General features: G+C 31.5%; 6 protein-coding genes across 7 annotated transcripts; 4 read left to right on the top strand and 2 right to left on the bottom strand.

Moving 5' to 3' along the window:
• The first annotated feature begins 20 nt into the window (after positions 1-20).
• LOC113799350 (calcium homeostasis endoplasmic reticulum protein-like) lies at positions 21-3491 on the top strand. 2 transcript variants are annotated; one of them, XM_027349965.2, is made up of 10 exons: positions 21-172; positions 247-1115; positions 1175-1251; positions 1325-1399; positions 1467-1578; positions 1639-1689; positions 1816-1854; positions 1916-2889; positions 2935-3176; positions 3240-3491. In XM_027349965.2, exons 1-10 carry the CDS (start codon positions 148-150, stop codon positions 3419-3421), a joined length of 2646 nt encoding a protein of 881 aa, XP_027205766.2. In that variant the 5' UTR covers positions 21-147; the 3' UTR covers positions 3422-3491. The 2 variants fall into 2 exon arrangements, with proteins under 2 accessions (XP_027205766.2, XP_027205767.2); XM_027349966.2 differs by having other exon boundaries at positions 25-172; positions 253-1115.
• A 413-nt stretch (positions 3492-3904) lies between these two features.
• LOC113799356 (26S proteasome regulatory subunit 10B) lies at positions 3905-5356 on the top strand. Its single transcript, XM_027349972.2, has 3 exons — positions 3905-4094; positions 4156-4275; positions 4330-5356. Exons 1-3 carry the CDS (start codon positions 4004-4006, stop codon positions 5292-5294), a joined length of 1176 nt encoding a protein of 391 aa, XP_027205773.1. The 5' UTR covers positions 3905-4003; the 3' UTR covers positions 5295-5356.
• Positions 5279-6456, bottom strand: Rpn12 (regulatory particle non-ATPase 12). The gene is made up of 3 exons (XM_027349974.2): positions 6029-6456; positions 5864-5957; positions 5279-5798 (listed from the first exon to the last, which is right to left on the bottom strand). The coding sequence occupies exons 1-3, from the start codon at positions 6331-6333 to the stop codon at positions 5364-5366; spliced, it is 834 nt and encodes a 277-aa protein (XP_027205775.1). The 5' UTR covers positions 6334-6456; the 3' UTR covers positions 5279-5363.
• Positions 6457-6502: 46 nt separating this feature from the next.
• Positions 6503-11789, top strand: LOC113799348 (putative isoleucine--tRNA ligase, cytoplasmic). Its single transcript, XM_027349962.2, is given in 4 exon segments — positions 6503-7577; positions 7820-11277; positions 11338-11507; positions 11569-11789. Coding segments are annotated over 4 exon segments (4830 nt in total). The 5' UTR covers positions 6503-6522; the 3' UTR covers positions 11716-11789.
• A 646-nt stretch (positions 11790-12435) lies between these two features.
• LOC113799305 (uncharacterized) lies at positions 12436-13867 on the bottom strand. The gene is made up of 2 exons (XM_027349918.2): positions 13336-13867; positions 12436-13045 (listed from the first exon to the last, which is right to left on the bottom strand). The coding sequence occupies exons 1-2, from the start codon at positions 13778-13780 to the stop codon at positions 12540-12542; spliced, it is 951 nt and encodes a 316-aa protein (XP_027205719.1). The 5' UTR covers positions 13781-13867; the 3' UTR covers positions 12436-12539.
• A 76-nt stretch (positions 13868-13943) lies between these two features.
• On the top strand, positions 13944-15310 carry mRF1 (mitochondrial translation release factor 1). Its single transcript, XM_027349917.2, has one exon. It carries the CDS (start codon positions 14006-14008, stop codon positions 15263-15265), a length of 1260 nt encoding a protein of 419 aa, XP_027205718.2. The 5' UTR covers positions 13944-14005; the 3' UTR covers positions 15266-15310.
• Positions 15311-15326: the final 16 nt, after the last annotated feature.

The following is a 15326-nucleotide window of genomic DNA, read 5'->3' as shown; positions in this document are numbered from 1 at the left end:
TATCAAGTACTACCATCTGGTGTCTATTCATTGGATTTGGATTCATGGATACATGCGGCTGCTGCTCGTCAAACCCCGAAAAAGATTCAGAAATCTTTGTTTAGATTTTTTTATTTATTTCACTTTTTTTAGAATGATTATTAAATAATGGATATTCCTAAACCACCAGAAGGTTAGTTTTGGATTATAGTTCTTTTCCCATTTTCAATGTTCGATTAAATCCGGTTTGTTTGTTTGTTTGTCAAGATTTAGAACTTCGAAACATAATCGATAAATTGGCTCAATTTGTCGCTCGTAATGGTCCGGATTTTGAACAGATGACCAAAAATAAACAATTAGGAAATCCTAAATTTATGTTTTTATTCGGTGGTGAATATCATGCTTATTATCGATTTCGTGTTGTAACCGAACAACAGCAGGTATTTCAACAACAACAACAACAATCAAAGATGCCATTACCTCCACTGCCGATACTTGGTGGTGGTGGTGGTCCTATGGGTAATAATTTTTTTCCAAGTCATCCATCTTTGCCTCCGCCACCACCTTTACCGTTTCCATCGGTATCACAAGCTCCACCAACACAATTCAGTAATAATCAATTCGTTCCACAACAACAATCTCCATTACCGCATCATCATCATCATCATCCACATCAACTTCCACATCCTCATCCTCTCGCACATCATCATCAATTAGGGCCTCATCTTCCACCTCCATCATCACTTCATCCACCGTTTTTGCCCGAAGAATCATTTCATCATAATCATCATCATCAATTTCAACAAATGCCACCGAAAACGGTGCCAAATTGGCAGCCACCATCACCAGCTACAAATCCTATTATACAATCACCGATTGCTGATATTGAATCACAGAATCGAATCGATTCACAAATTCAACAGATAAATGATCATCTAAAAGAATCGGAAAAAAATCTTAATGCTCAAAAACAAGTGATAATGGGTGTAGAAATGGAAAGAAGAATCAACGAAATAATTACCAAACAATTGGATGATGAACTAAAACGAATGTGTGAAGATTTTAATATAAATCTTAATGAATTTGATAAAATTTTACAACCAATCATTGAAAGTTGTCGTAAAGAATCAATTGCGGTATTACTAATAACTCGATTCGAATCGTATGAATAATCTAATGTTTTATTCTAATCTAGAATGGTAAGATTTGGATTTTTAATCATTGCAACACATCCGATCAATATGATGCTGTTGCTAAACATCTTTTAAAAAGGTAGATATTGAATCTATGATCTTCAATAAATATATATTCAATAATCAATTTGGTAAAAACAAACAAAAAAAAGATTAACAAGGACCGATTCAGAATTCGAAGGAAAACTTCATTTAATGTATTTGATAAATGATATATTCAATCATTGGTATGTCGATAATTGAATCAATCAAATGTATTATTGTAATCATTTTTTCTTCATTCATCCACAACAGTATGCGTAAAAATGATGATAAACTAAAAATGGCCATCATCAATATAATTGTACCGGCATTCACTACAGTTTTGATGGAAGCAAACGATGAACGAAAACAAAAAATGAACAAAGTAATTGTTGTTTCATTCTATGGCATATTCATCTCTCTCTAACTTTTAATTTTTTTACAGCTTTTAAAAATTTGGGAACAAAATCAATATATTGATCAAACATTATTGGATGTAAGAAATTATTACAAATTAAATATTTTTTTTTTTTTAAAAAAACATGAGATGTTTTCATTTACAATAAGCAATATTGATAAATTGGCAAATTTTTAATCTTTTTTGATTTTCGTTTTGAAATAGCAACTGAAAACACCGGAACAATCATTAGATGCCTATAAGGTTAGAACTAAATAATGAGTTGATATTTTAGTTCAGAGAAAATAAAACCTTTTTTAATTAGATTTCTTTACGGGAAAAATATTCGGAACAAATCGATATGATCAATCAGGAACAAATGAACAAATATAAACAGATCGAAAAACAACATTCAGATTTTGTCATTCATTGTCAGAATCAAATTCAACAGCTTCAATCACAAAAACAAACTTTACAGGCTAATATGTCGCCTGTACGACCATCATTTCCACCCGGACAGATTAATGAATTATCACCACTTGGTCCTCGAGTTCCACATCCACATCGACCAGTTCTTCCAATGATATCAACGCCGAATGGAACACAGCCGCCACCACCATCATTACAACCACCTTCGAGTATTCCATTTGTTGGGCCATCTTCGGTTGTAAATAATTTTGTACAGGCAAACCCTTCGCCAATGCCACCTTTTCCGGCACCATTTCCAAATCAGCCAAATTTCTATCCAACAAACAATGCTGCTGTTCAAATGTATCCACCATTGCCACCGTATGCATCGGCAATGCTTCCATCTGCTCAGATGTTACCGGATATTCCTTCCTCAGAACATGCAGAACCGGCACCTTATTTCGAAAGACCGGCTGGTTTGATGACAACAGTGATTAAATTGGAAGATTTTGATTATAATCCAATCGATCCAAAAGAAATGAAATTGCCAGCACTGGAACCTCCGTCTGAACGTTTGCTTCAAGCATTGGAAGCATTTTATTCACCTCCCACTCACGAACATCCAAGAAATGCTGAAGGTTGGGAAAAACTTGGCCTTTATGAATTTTTCAAAGCCAAATCACAAGCTCGAAAAGAATATGAAATCAATGTTTTGGGTCAAGAACCAACACAAAAAGATGGCGATGATGATGATGATCAACCTTTTATCAACGATTCTGATACATCCAATATGGCAGCCAATAATAATAATGATGAACAACAAAAATCTTTTAGAGAAAAATCACCTTCACCTCCAAAAAAATCATACAAAGAATTCACTGAAGAAAAAAGGTATGCATCTTCTCAATGTTTTCTTTTATTTAACTTTTTCTTTAGTAAAAACCGTAGTCGATCACCAAGTGACAAGCATCGTTCAAAAAAACGTTCCAGATCAAGATCGAGAAGTCCATCGAAATCAAAGAATCATCGACGTGAATCATCACCTAAACATAGTCGTTTTTCAAAGAGTAAATCACCCGAATATTCCAAATTCAATGATTCACACAAAAAAGATTCGGATAAATCAACAAAGAAAATGACCTGGTCGAATAATACTGGATTTACCATCAAAGAATCAAGTATTCAGATTATTAGATAATCCGAGAATTTTTTTTCTAATCATTCTATTAATTCAATCTTAGAACCTAAGGTTATTTCTTCACCTGTCATACAACAATCCGAACAATATCGAGGATTTGGTGATAACAGCAGTAGTAGCAGTAGTCAAAATACATCGGGCAAAATGTTTGATCCATTTGAATCATTTCGACGTAACAAAGGTCAAGCTTATATTCAACGGATTCGTGATGCCAGACGTGATTAATTGAAATTTTTAATTGACTGATACTCATTATTTTATTGTAAATTATATCCGAAAACATTGCTTGTATTCATTATGATCATAATATCTATAAATATAAAAACAAACGAATCAAAAACAGAAAAAATGTGTTAAAAGATGTTTTTTCGCTTAAAAATTATCCCCTTAAATTTGGCTTTGAACACAAGCGTATGCGCATAAATCATAATTATAGTCATTAACCTAACCTCACTGAACCATGAATCATGGTCATAGTCATAGTCATCAACCTAACCTCACTGAACTATGAATCATAGCCAAAGTCATCAACCTAACCTAACCTAACTGAATTATAAGTCATAGCCATAGTCATCAACCTAACCTCACTGAACCATGAATCATGGTCATATGGTGTCATCTATTTTCATCAATTTGAACTAAAATCTATTTTGACCCTTGTGGCTACATTTACATCAATTATTATTTTTTTGCTAAATCATTTGTGTTAAAACAGTTTTTTTCATTTATTCATTCGAAAAATTGTATTGACATTTTAATATTTTTTTAAATAAATATTTTCAATCAAATTCATCAAATTACTAAAAAATGGCTGCCGAAGTTTCAAGAGAACGTGCTATACAAGATTATCGAAAGAAAATCAATGAACATCGACAGATTGAAGTACGATTAAAAGATGGTAAGTCAATAATACAATTGATTATCGATCAATAAATCTGTTTTTTTATTTTTGCCAAAAGTTCGTGATCAGCTAAAAGAATCGAATAAACAATATGAGAAAAGTGAAAATGATTTGAAAGCTTTACAATCAGTCGGACAAATAGTTGGAGAAGTATTGAAGCAGCTAACTGAGGATAATTGTAAGTTTTTTGTTGTTGATTCAATTTTTCCATAAATTAACCTTTATCGATCAGTTATTGTGAAAGCAACAAATGGTCCACGTTATGTTGTCGGTTGTCGACGACAATTGGATAAAGCACGATTAAAACCTGGCACTCGTGTTGCTTTGGATATAACAACATTGACTATTCTTCGTTGGTTACCTCGCGAAGTCGATCCATTGGTTTACAATATGTCGCATGAAGATCCCGGCGATGTTACCTATGGTTCGATTGGTGGTTTAGCTGAACAGATTCGTGAATTACGCGAAGTTATTGAATTGCCTTTAATGAATCCAGAATTGTTTCAACGAATCGGTATTACACCACCAAAAGGTTGTCTTCTATACGGACCACCTGGAACAGGGAAAACTTTATTGGCACGAGCTGTTGCATCACAATTGGAAGCTAATTTCTTAAAAGTTGTATCATCAGCCATCGTAGACAAATATATCGGTGAATCTGCCCGTTTAATTCGTGAAATGTTCAATTATGCTCGTGATCATCAACCATGTGTAATTTTTATGGATGAAATCGATGCTATTGGTGGCCGTCGTTTTAGTGAAGGTACATCGGCTGATCGTGAAATTCAACGAACTTTGATGGAATTATTAAATCAAATGGATGGCTTTGATGCATTAGGAAAAGTTAAAATAATAATGGCCACTAATCGTCCGGATACACTTGATCCAGCTTTATTACGACCAGGTCGACTTGATCGAAAAATTGAAATCTCTTTACCCAATGAACAAGGTCGTTTAGAAATATTGAAAATTCATTCGTTAAAAATTGCCAAACAAGGTGATATTGATTGGGAAGCTGTCATTAAACTTAGCGATGGTTTCAATGGTGCCGATCTTCGTAATGTATGTACCGAAGCCGGTTTGTTTGCCATTCGAAAGGAACGTGATTATTGTATTGAAGAAGATTTTATGAAAGCAGTTCGTAAGATTGCCGATAATAAGAAATTGGAAACTAAACTTGATTATAAACCTGTATAAGAAAATTTTGTATTTTTTTCATTTTAATCATTATTATTAAAAGATTTGTATTCAAATTCAAATAGACATTTAGACAATCATTTCTAATTCGCGAGCATATTCCAACATTTGTAGGGCAATTTTCTGCGCTGGAATTTTGATAACCGAACCATCGTTACGATTTTTACCATGACCAAATGTATATGCATGTTTATCATTCAATGTCCAACGACGACGTTGAGCATATTGTACTAATCCAGTTTTGTCTTTGGCATCGAAAAACAATAACCGCAATGCTTCCGATTCACTAATCTGATCATATGCCAATTCAATACAACGGGCAATATCTTCACGAATCGTATCCAATAGAATATCAATAAAAAATGTATAATACTTGGATGGTACATTTCCTTTGGATAGAAAAATTTTATTATAGCTTCCTTCCATCAGATATTGTTCCAATGAAACCGGATGACGAATATAAACATTATTTTGTATCTCTTTCATTGGCAATAGTTCCAATTCCTGTTTTCAATATAAAAAAAAGAATGATCAGATTGATCAATCACAATTGGCAGATTGATACTTACAGTATGAAATTCTGATACACGATTCTGTGAAAGAAGACAAAGTAAATTCAGTCCAAGCAATTGATATTTGAATGTTGATTCAGTTAGATCCGAGCTGTTAAACAAAAAAAAAGGAATCATTAGTTTAACAAGAAATTTTTTAAAAATAAATTGTCATGATCATACCTGTAATCAAAATAATAGCATTTAAGCTGAGCCATATAACGTTCAAATGCTGGGATATTTTTTGTTTCGATTGAAAAGAATGCACCGATTTCGAGTACATCTCTTGCTACAATCAATTCTTGTTTGGAAATTTGTTCACCCAATTCGATTGGCAAAAATTGAAGCTTAGTTAGATGTAATTTTAATTGTGATAAATGTTTTTCAATTTTTTCCAGATTATGATTCGAATGTTCCCATTCACTTTTTAACATTTTCGACAATGCAATTGTATCGTTTAAAGCTGGTGTAGCAGATTTTTTATCCATTTTTAGTTTGATTTTGATTTGTTTCGTGGAAAAAAAATGATCAAGAATATAAAGATCAAAAACACATAAAAACAATCACGAAGTTGCTTCAATATTGACGATGATTTGCTGTTTTCGACACAAAAAAGCTCTGTTCATAAACAATGTTCCCAAAAAAAAATTCTATAATCGAATTCTTATTGTTGATTAATGGTGGAATTTTACTTTTTCCAAATGGCTAATTTACCTCGACCAATTCATGTTTTTGGTGATTTCAAAGAAAAATTTCATGTAATAGCTATTGATTTTTATAAATCTAACAATGATGAAGATATCGTAATCTGTGGCTATCAGATTGGTCTGATTTCAACATGGTCACTTTCTACATATCGATGTTTGCGACGAATAAATTTGGATGATTATATTAAGGATAAAAATATCGAATTATTACGATTAAGATCAATGATCTATATTCATTGTCGACAAATTTTAGTGGCCGAATTGGCCAGTGGAAATCTTTGCCTATTCAAATGTGATTTTGATGATTTGGAAAATTTTCATCTAATAAATCATTGGCCTACATTGAAACTTACATTCGCCAAAATGATCTTCATATTAGAAAATCGATTCCTAACATATCTAGATCCCGACAATTCTAAACAGATAAATCTGATTGATTTGGACCAACCTACTACTGAACCGGCCATTAAAATTATTACCGAAGAGAACGATCATGGAATCGTAATGGCCAGTCATTTATTTTTTAATACGAATAGATTTCTCTACAATTTCATTACATATGAAGATGGATTTCTATTAATCAACAAAAGTTATCTGGATTCGAATAAACCGATCATTTATTCACAATCATTATCATCGGTTCAATTACATCAAGGTGAAATACTTCATATGGATTACAATGATTGTATTCAACGTGGTATAGCTTGTTGTGCACCAAATAAAATTGTTATATGGAAATGTTCGAAAAATCGAAAAATTGATCTTTTTAAAACCAAAAGATTTTCAATCAATAGCGAAAGTATAACATGCTGTACTATTCGACCGGATGGTGAAATTTTTGCTATCGGATCGAAAGATGGAAGAATTCGATTATTTACTACAAGCCATGGACGACCATTAGCTGTGATAACATATCATCATGAATCAATCGAAACACTTCGATTTACTTCTAATCTTATCAATGATGATTTTCGAAAAAAATATCTTCTATTTGCTTCCACACAAGATGGATTAATTTCAATTTGGTCATTATATAATAATGATGATGATTCAGATTAATTTGTTTTTTTTTCTTCTTCGAAAAATGATAAAATTGAATAACTTTCATTGTATGAATAATCCTTGTATTTTTTTTTTTGCAACACGCGTACAATTCTATTGTTGCATTTGGTTGAGTTGCTTTTACACATTTCCCATGCGATTGCATCAGCGTGTTTTTTTTCGTGTCGAAATAATATTAATAAAAAAATTGTGAAATTGTTGTGTACGTTTCAGCCAAGTAACCGGAACCGGTAGAAATGCTTGATTCGATACCAGATTCGGTGAATTTTTTTGAAGCCGAAGAAAAAGTGTTTAAATTCTGGAACGATGTTGATGCATTTCGAACATCGATCAAACAATCGGCTGCTGCAAATCGACCGGCATATGTTTTTTATGATGGTCCACCATTTGCTACTGGCCTGCCACATTATGGCCATATTTTAGCCGGCACCATTAAAGATATTGTTTTAAGATGGGCACATATGTCCGGTTATCATGTTGAACGAAGATTTGGTTGGGATACACATGGTCTACCGATTGAATATGAAATTGATAAATCTTTGAATATTAAAGGTCCAGATGATGTAATGAAAATTGGCATCAAAACTTATAACGATGAATGTCGTAAAATTATTATGCGTTATGCTGATGCTTGGGAAAAAATTATCACACGACTTGGTCGATGGATTGATTTCGAAAATGATTATAAAACAATGTATCCCGAATTTATGGAATCAGTTTGGTGGGTTTTTAAACAATTATTCAACAAAGGTTTAGTGTACAATGGTGTCAAAGTAATGCCATATTCAAGTGCTTGTTCTACACCGTTATCGAATTTCGAATCCGGTCAAAATTATAAAGATGTTATCGATCCGGCTGTTGTTGTATCATTTCCATTGATCAATGATCCACAAGTATCGTTATTAGCATGGACAACAACACCATGGACATTACCCAGTAATATGTTATTATGTGTTAATCCTAATCTGGAATATGTAAAAATCAAAGATTTCAAAACGGATCGTTTGTTCATTCTGCTTGAATCACGATTGGACATTCTTTATAAAAAACCAAAAGATGAATGTGAAATTTTGGATAAATTTCTTGGTAAACAATTGGAAGGATTGCATTATGAACCGATTTTTGATTATTTTAAAGAATATGGTCAATCAATAAATGCATTTATTGTGGCTACCGATTCATATGTTACGGCCGAAAGTGGTACCGGTATCGTACATTGTGCTCCATTTTTTGGTGAAGATGATCATCGTGTAGCAATGAAAATCGGTATCATTACTAAAGGTGGCCGTATAATCTGTCCATTAGATTCAAGCTGTCGTTTTGTTCAACCAGTTACAGATTTTGTTGGCATGTATGTCAAAGATGCTGACAAAGAAATAATTAAAAATCTTCGATCAAGAAATCGTCTTATTCGTGATAGTACAGTAAAACATTCATATCCATTTTGTTGGCGTTCAGATACCCCATTGATTTATCGTGCTGTACCATCTTGGTTTGTTCGTGTGGAAGAATTTTCACAAAAATTGGTCGAAACAAATAAACAAACATATTGGGTACCGGATTTTATCAAAGAAAAACGTTTCGGTAATTGGTTACGTGATGCACGTGATTGGGCTATATCAAGAAATCGATATTGGGGTACACCGATTCCATTATGGGTAAGCGATGATTTGGAAGAAGTTGTTTGCATTGGATCTATTCAAGAATTAGAACAATTAAGCGGAATTCGAGTGAATGATTTGCATCGTGAAAATGTCGATCCGATTACAATACCATCGAAACGACCTGGCCATCCACCATTGAAACGTGTTTCGGAAGTTTTTGATTGCTGGTTTGAATCCGGTTCGATGCCATACGCACAATCACATTATCCATTCGAAAATAAGAAAATGTTTGAGGAAAATTTTCCGGCCAATTTTATTGCCGAAGGTGTCGATCAAACTAGAGGCTGGTTCTATACATTGTTAGTCATTTCAACACTGCTTTTTGGTAAACCACCGTTTAAAAATCTAATTGCAAATGGATTGATTTTGGCTTCAGATGGCCAAAAAATGAGTAAACGAAAGAAAAATTATCCGGATCCAATGGAAATTGTAAAAAAATATGGTGCCGATGCTCTTCGATTATATTTGATAAATTCTCCGGCTGTTCGTGCCGAAAGTCTTCGTTTCCGTGAAGAAGGTGTTCGTGATCTTCTCAAAGATGCCTTCATTCCATGGTTTAATGCATATCGATTTCTCGTACAAAATATTGAAATCTATGAACAAAATAATCCAGGGCAACAATTTTATTTTGATACACGATCGATGATTCGTTCGGATAATATTATGGATCGATGGATTTTATCATTTACACAAAGTTTATTTAAATTTGTCAAAATTGAAATGAAAGCTTATCGGCTATATACTGTTGTACCAAGATTAGTACGTTTTGTTGATGACTTAACTAATTGGTATGTTCGAATGAATCGTAAACGATTGAAAGGTGAATTTGGTGAACAAGATACACGTCGTGCATTGGATACATTGTTTTCAGTTTTATTAACGATGATCGAAATGATGGCATCGTTTACACCTTTCATCACTGAATATATGTATCAAAATTTACGTAAAGTTATTATCGATGATGATCAAAAATCCGATTCGAATCAATTTCAAACAACTCGAATTGAATCTATTCATTATATGTTACATTCATCGGTTCGTGAAGAATTGATCGATATTAATGTTGAACGGCAAGTATCTTATATGCAAACTGTGATCGATTTAGGACGTATACTTCGTGATCGTCGTAATATGCCGTTAAAATATCCATTACCTGAAGTGGTAATCATTACTAATTCATCGGAAACAATCGAAGATATTGATTCACTTCGTTCATTTATATTGGATGAACTTAATGTTCGTGATCTTAAACTTAGTATGAACAAAGAAGAATATGGTGTTCATTTACGTGCTGAACCGGATACAAAAGCATTAGGTCTTCGATTACGTAATGAATCGAAAAAAGTTATCCTGGCTATACGTAATATGAGTCAAGAACGATTGATTCAATTTGAAACCAATCCAAACGATTTCGAAGTTGAAGGTTATCGTTTAGAACCGGGGGATATGAAACTAACTTATACATTAGCCGAAACAGGTTTGGATAGAAATTTAGCCGATAAATATGAAGCTGATTGTCAGAATGGTATACTTGTATTGTTGAATGTTTGTGCCGATTCAGCAATGAAAGATGAAGGTACTGCACGAGAAATTATCAACAGAGTTCAAAAACTACGCAAAGAAGCAAAATTAGTACCATCAGATCCGATTCGTGTTTATTATCGAAATTATCCTGCAACAACAACAACAACAGGCAACACTGTTGAATTGGATCGTATTTGTAAAGAATTTCGTGATTACATTGAAAATGCATTGAAGGCAGAATTTATTGAATTGCAAACAGAAAAAATCAATTTTCTTATTCAATCAACCAATGATATTAAAGGTGAAAAAATTGATCTATTTATTGAATCATTATCGAATGTTGGTGAGAATCAAAATACTGCATCATCATTTCGAAATGTTCGATTGAAAACCAATAATGGAAACATTATTCAACGAACCATATTGTTGGAAAATCCTTCGGGTGAACCATTAACTGATTTATCATCATCATATGGTAATTTATTCTGTTAATTGATTTTTTTTAAAACAATTTAAATTTGATTGAAAAATTTAGGTTGGACAATCGATTCTGAACAAAATAAACCGAATGATAAATATCTTAAAATTCAAGCTAAATCCGGTAATGGTAAAACAATGAATTCAATGATAATTTTACAAACTTATTCGTTGAAAGAACCACATGAAATGGTATCAATCAGGGATTGGAATCAACTGAAAGAAATGGTAAAACAATTTGACAATCGACATATTGAATAAACTTTTTTTTTGTCTCTCTTTTATTTAGGTGGCCATTTCATTAAATTTGCATTCATCAGATGTAAAAACTATTTATTCGGATTCATCTTTTAAAAATGAAATGAAATGTAAAGATTTAAATGGTGAACAATTGATTTCAATGCTTGACGGACAAACTGCTTATATTAACATCTGAAAACAAATAATTAAAAAAATTTTCATTTTATTAAATAAATTTTTTTTTCTTTTGATGGGAAGAAATTTAAATAATTTGCCTGATTATTCGATTATGATGATGATTATGTATAGGATTCCGTCTTCGAACAAATTTATAATTTCGTTGATAATAAGCAATACAAGGAAAAAGACAACAAGTTATTGATGTTGGTTCATTTGATTCGATCATTCGTGCATCCATTAAATTTTCAATAAAATCTTTACGATCATTTGAACAAAGAAATTCGATTCGAACAGGTTTTCGTTTCGAATGATTTTTTTCATTTGAATAAATAATTTTCAAATGATTCGAATCACGACATTGAATTTTTACCGAATTTAAATTCGATATATCTAAATTAATTGGTTTGGATTCATCACAGAAAAATATACCAAATTCATAATGATTTGTTTGTTGATTACGTACACCAACTAATGTTGATGTTTGTTTTTCGAATCGTATTGGATAATAAACTAACATAATTGATATGATGATGATCAAAATAATTTTTACCCAGAAAAAAAATACTTTAAAAGTTTTCTTTCGATTCAAATATCGTGTATATCATAGCACTCGACGAATAATGACTCTATTTTGATTTTCATTTGCTGCTATAATCAAATATCAATGGAAATGTTTGTTGTCTTATCATCAAACCACTCTATCATTTGTGATTGATTGATTTTTGACATGAAATGATCAACGAACAAAAAAACTATTTATTTATTTATTCTGTTTATAATTTTTTTTTAAATTAAAATTATTTATTCACTCATTTTATCAAACTATAATTCCATCAGTGTTTAACCGGCATTATCGGATTCTTGTTTTTGTTTTGATCCGGTTGCTGTTAAACTTGATTTTTGTTTCGATCCGGTCGCTGTTAAACTTGATTTTCGTTTTGATTGTGATTTTTCAATACTGATTGATGATGATTTTTTTGATGTTGTTGTTGTTGAAAATATTTCAATTTCATCCTGTATCATTACATGTATTATAAGTTTTGCTAATGATTTTTTTGGTTTTGGTGTTTTACTATAAATAAATGAAAAATAAAAACCAGATAATGGTATATTTAAAAATATTCCCAACATAAATTCTGGATGAAATCGAAGACCAAATGACCAACGTATTATTAGAAACAGTATGGATAAATTGAAAAAAATACCAATATAAATTAATCGTGGTTGTGTATAATGTATCATTAATGGTATGGTTGTAGAAATCATATAAATACCCAACATAATATTTAAAAAATGTTGTGTTCCACTTGCCATTAAATCATGTTGAAGTACATCAGAAAAATCATTACAATCGATAGCATAACAAGCAATTGCTGATGCTATCGTTATCAAACCAATCACATACATTGACCATCGTAATATTATTTGTTTGCTATATTTTTTCATTATTTATCGCCGAAATGATGATGTTTGCATTCAGTTTTTTTTCTGCTATTATTTGTTTTTAAAGTTTTAAGACAAAAAAAAATACATTTTATATATATTTTTTCAAAATTTTTGTTTAATAATTTAATTTTCAATTTTTTAAAATTAAATTAACTTTTTCGAATTTCACGAATTTTTTGTTCAATATACTGCATTGATTCATCAAAATTTTCTGTCACTTCACCAATGATTCTATCTTTATCCGATTCACTTAATTCTTCTTGTTGATTTTGTTCTGAACTTTGTGGTTGTTGTTGTTTGCTAATCTGAATTTTATGCTGTTCAAGTAATCGTTTGATTAGTTCAGCTTGTTTTTTCATTTTCATTGAACATGATGTTTCTGGATCTTTTGGTATTTTTAGCTTATCCGATACATATTCAATTACCTGATTACTATCATTGCTTGCAACTGTTGTTGTACTATTTCGATTCGATAATGAACGATAACGTTTAATTCTTGCCTTTACACAGGATTCATCTCGTCCGACAATTGATTTTTCATCCACACTTTTTACCGTTTGTTTTGTTTTGCTTCCGTTATCATCATTGTCGATTTGTTGATGTTTACCCGAAAAACTATCTTGACTTTGTTCCATAATTATTTCAAAAGAAAAAAAATTAAACACCCAATTTGGAATGAAAATTTATCGAATTTATCCCAACCGTAAACAATATCGTTTTTTTTTGGTGATAATTTAATTTTCAAATTTCAATTTTTTCCAAAAAAGTTTTCTTTTTTTTCAGTATTGTTTTTCTTTCTCGAAAACTTTCTCTTGCATTTTTCAACCTTTATGGGAAAATAAATAAATAATAAATATTCAATGAAAATAAAAATGTTCATCAATGTTTTTCTATTTTCTCGTAATGTTTTCACCCGGATAGCTAAACCAAATCGATTCGGATTGTGGACAATAAATAGTCGAAGAAAAATACAAACACAATCGGTTGAAAAAAATTCGAATGAAATTGAAAAATTAATTCAAAAATCATTTTACAAACAACCATCTTTTTATCGATATTTTAATCAATTTTTGATTGAAAATAATTTCAACAAATCGATTTCCGATGAACTTAAATTTTATTATCAACGTACATTAGATGAATTTATTGAAATTAATGATTTAATAATATCCGATGATGGTAAAAACATTACTGATGATAATGATGATGGATTTATTGCTTTGGCTAAAAACGAATCATTATCGTTGATTGAACGATTAATTCAAATCCAAGATCAGATTCTGGATCAAGCATGTGTGGATGATCGAGATATCAATGAATGTTCATTCGAAATACGTGCCGGTGTCGGTGGTAAAGAAGCTAGCCTATTTGCTCAAGAATTATATAATTTATATTTGAAATTCATCACATTCAATGGTTGGCAAATACGAATGAATGAAGATTTTGAACAAATCGAATTGGATGATAGTAGTTCGTTGTTTACTCAAACAATCGAAATCAATGGCAATGGTTGTTATCCTTTATTAAGACATGAAGCAGGTGTACATCGAGTGCAACGAGTACCAAGAACCGAGAAATATGGCCGAATACATACATCGACCGTATCGATAGCTGTCATACCTGTACGTCATAATCTAGTCACTGTAAAAGAATCCGATCTAAAGATTGAAGTGAAAAATTCATCCGGACCTGGTGGTCAAAATGTTAATCGAAATCTAACCTGTGTTCGTATTACTCATTTACCAACTGGTCATACGGTTGAATCACAAGAGACACGATTTCAATATCAAAACAAAGAATTAGCCTTACATAAAATGAAAACATTATTGAATCAAATTGAATATGAACGTTTAGAACGTGAAGCTCGACAACAAAAACGGCTGCAGATTGGAATTGCCGCACGTAGTGATAAAATACGAACATATAATTTTCCACAAAATCGTATTACTGATCATCGTTTAGCTGATAATCTACATAATATTGATGGTTATATGGCTGGTAATGAATGTGATAAAATGCGACAAATAATTGATAAATTAGAAATATTACGTCATCAAGAATTGAGGCGACAATTACGTGATTTGTTGGAAAAGAATTTTGTCAAATCATCATCATTGTAAATATTTTGAGAAAATTAATTAAAATTAAATTTAAGCGCCAATTTATTTTTTTCGTTTGAAA

The sequence above is a fragment of the Dermatophagoides pteronyssinus genome, unplaced genomic scaffold (genome assembly GCF_027571235.1).
Source record: "Dermatophagoides pteronyssinus isolate colony J.1.1.1.1 unplaced genomic scaffold, Derpt_VIB-CSIC_2022.12 sq0032, whole genome shotgun sequence".
In the NCBI taxonomy this organism is placed as follows: Eukaryota; Metazoa; Arthropoda; class Arachnida; order Sarcoptiformes; family Pyroglyphidae; genus Dermatophagoides; species Dermatophagoides pteronyssinus.
Note: the sequence above shows the minus strand (reverse complement) of the source record. Positions and strands in the feature narration are given on the sequence as shown.